At 37.4% G+C, this 1,857-nt stretch overlaps 1 protein-coding gene across 1 annotated transcript; it reads right to left on the reverse strand.

The window, feature by feature from the left end:
* Positions 1 to 639: 639 nt before the first annotated feature.
* On the reverse strand, positions 640 to 1,559 carry LOC104889214 (pathogenesis-related protein PRB1-2). Its single transcript, XM_010674385.3, has one exon. The coding sequence runs from the start codon at positions 1,523 to 1,525 to the stop codon at positions 827 to 829; it is 699 nt and encodes a 232-aa protein (XP_010672687.1). The 5' UTR covers positions 1,526 to 1,559; the 3' UTR covers positions 640 to 826.
* Positions 1,560 to 1,857: the final 298 nt, after the last annotated feature.

A 1,857-nucleotide genomic window follows, 5' to 3' on the forward strand; every position in this document is an offset into this window, starting at 1 on the left:
CTTTACCTGAAATAAGGTAACATGATATGAATTTTGACTTGTTTGACCATGTTTTGATGCTATTTATAAGAAAAAAGAACATATTCATGAGGGATCTTGTTAGATTTATCTCGTTGTATTTGTTTTTCAAAACTCTAATTTCTTAATTTTAACTAATATAGAAAATATATCTACCGATAAGTAAGTGGAAATAAGAAATGTCTGTTTTGGCTTAATTTGATCAATCCAATAGGAATAAGTTCATAAAATAAGATAAGATCGTCTACTTTGTTACAATCACAAATGGTTCATTGGTCAGTGCATGCCCACATAGGCACATACAAGCCCATAGTTGCATCTTAAAATCAATTGATAATGGATTAATGGTTGAAGAAGCCCGGCCATTATAATGTTGATTATTTTTTTTGGTGAACAACGGTAACATAGATAGCCAGAATGTTGATGATCCTCTACTTTTTCAACATGCGACAAAAAATGTTAACTCATCACCTTATTCACCTATGGGGTTATTTTTAACATACTTGCATTATATCCCTCTTATATTGATATGTATACCCTAGAAATATTCATTTGTATTTTGTAATAGACGAGAAGATAACACATAAATGATATCAATCAATATAGAAACTGCTCAACAAGTTCACGAGCTAAGAAATAGGAATGGATTATAGTAAACTAGTATGTGGGAAGTTGGAACTACCGCTTGTTAAAACACTTAATACAAAAAAAAAACACTAGCAATTCTCAAAACAATAAATCATCAATACATGCTACATATATATTATTATTCTCAAATCTCAACCAGATATTAGAAACTATATATAGATCAATATGGTCGTGTACCGATGTAGTTACCAGGAGGATCGTAGTTGCAGGTGATGAAAACACCTCCATCATTACAAGTAACTCTAGCACAACCAAGACGGGTGGATTTCCTCCACACAATCTGAGTGTAATGGCCACAATCCATGCCACCCGAGCAAGAGTTGGAGTAAAGATTATAGTACTTACGTTCGTTAACCCATGATTGCACACCAAATGCAGCTGAATAACCACCGCTACCCCAGAAGATATTCTCTCCATATGGTCCATCCGAGTGTACTAATCGACAGTCATTGATGCGTTGGTTAGCCCATGATTGCGCGAACGCAGCTAGCCTGTCGTCCCAAGTGAATGGGGTAAGTCCCAAAGCTGCCCTAGCGATATTGTGGACTTGCAAGAAGGCGGCCTTATCGGAGCCAGTTGCGCCGCCACCAGAGTAGCTTGTTTCTGGAGTTGTCTCTTTGTAGGGAGTGGGGCTTGGAGTGGGGTTGTATTGGTAAGTGTAGGATTGCGTAGTGGGTTGGGGTTGAGTGTAGTAGGGGTTGTAATTTTGGACAGGGTTGTATTGGTAGGTGTTAGTGTAGGATGGCAGATTTGGGGAGTAGTCATTGTATGTCCTGTACTCAGATGCATGAGTAAAGGTTGATGCAATGAGAAAAAAGACGAGAGTAAAAGTTGTGGTTTTGGCCAAAATAGAGGCCATATTTTGGAGTTTAAGGGGAGGGGATGTTTTTGGTTTGTTTGGTTTACGAGGGAAGAACCTTATATGATATGGTAGAAATTAGGATGCTTAGGATGAGTAGTTTGTGTGATGCATGTTCGATAGTGTAGCGCACGTTCATGATATATTGATATATATAACTTGTTTATGAGAAAAAGAGACATCAATTTTACGTAATATAACGATTGAATACGGAATCATATACAATGTTTCTGTTATGCAAAGAATCAAATACAATGTAAGAGACTAAGAGTCGGACTTGCGCGCTAACACTGTGGTTGTGCTAGTCACTCCATCATGTATTAGCAGTCATG

Source organism: Beta vulgaris, chromosome 3 (assembly GCF_026745355.1).
Source record: "Beta vulgaris subsp. vulgaris cultivar EL10 chromosome 3, EL10.2, whole genome shotgun sequence".
Taxonomy (NCBI): Eukaryota; Viridiplantae; Streptophyta; class Magnoliopsida; order Caryophyllales; family Amaranthaceae; genus Beta; species Beta vulgaris.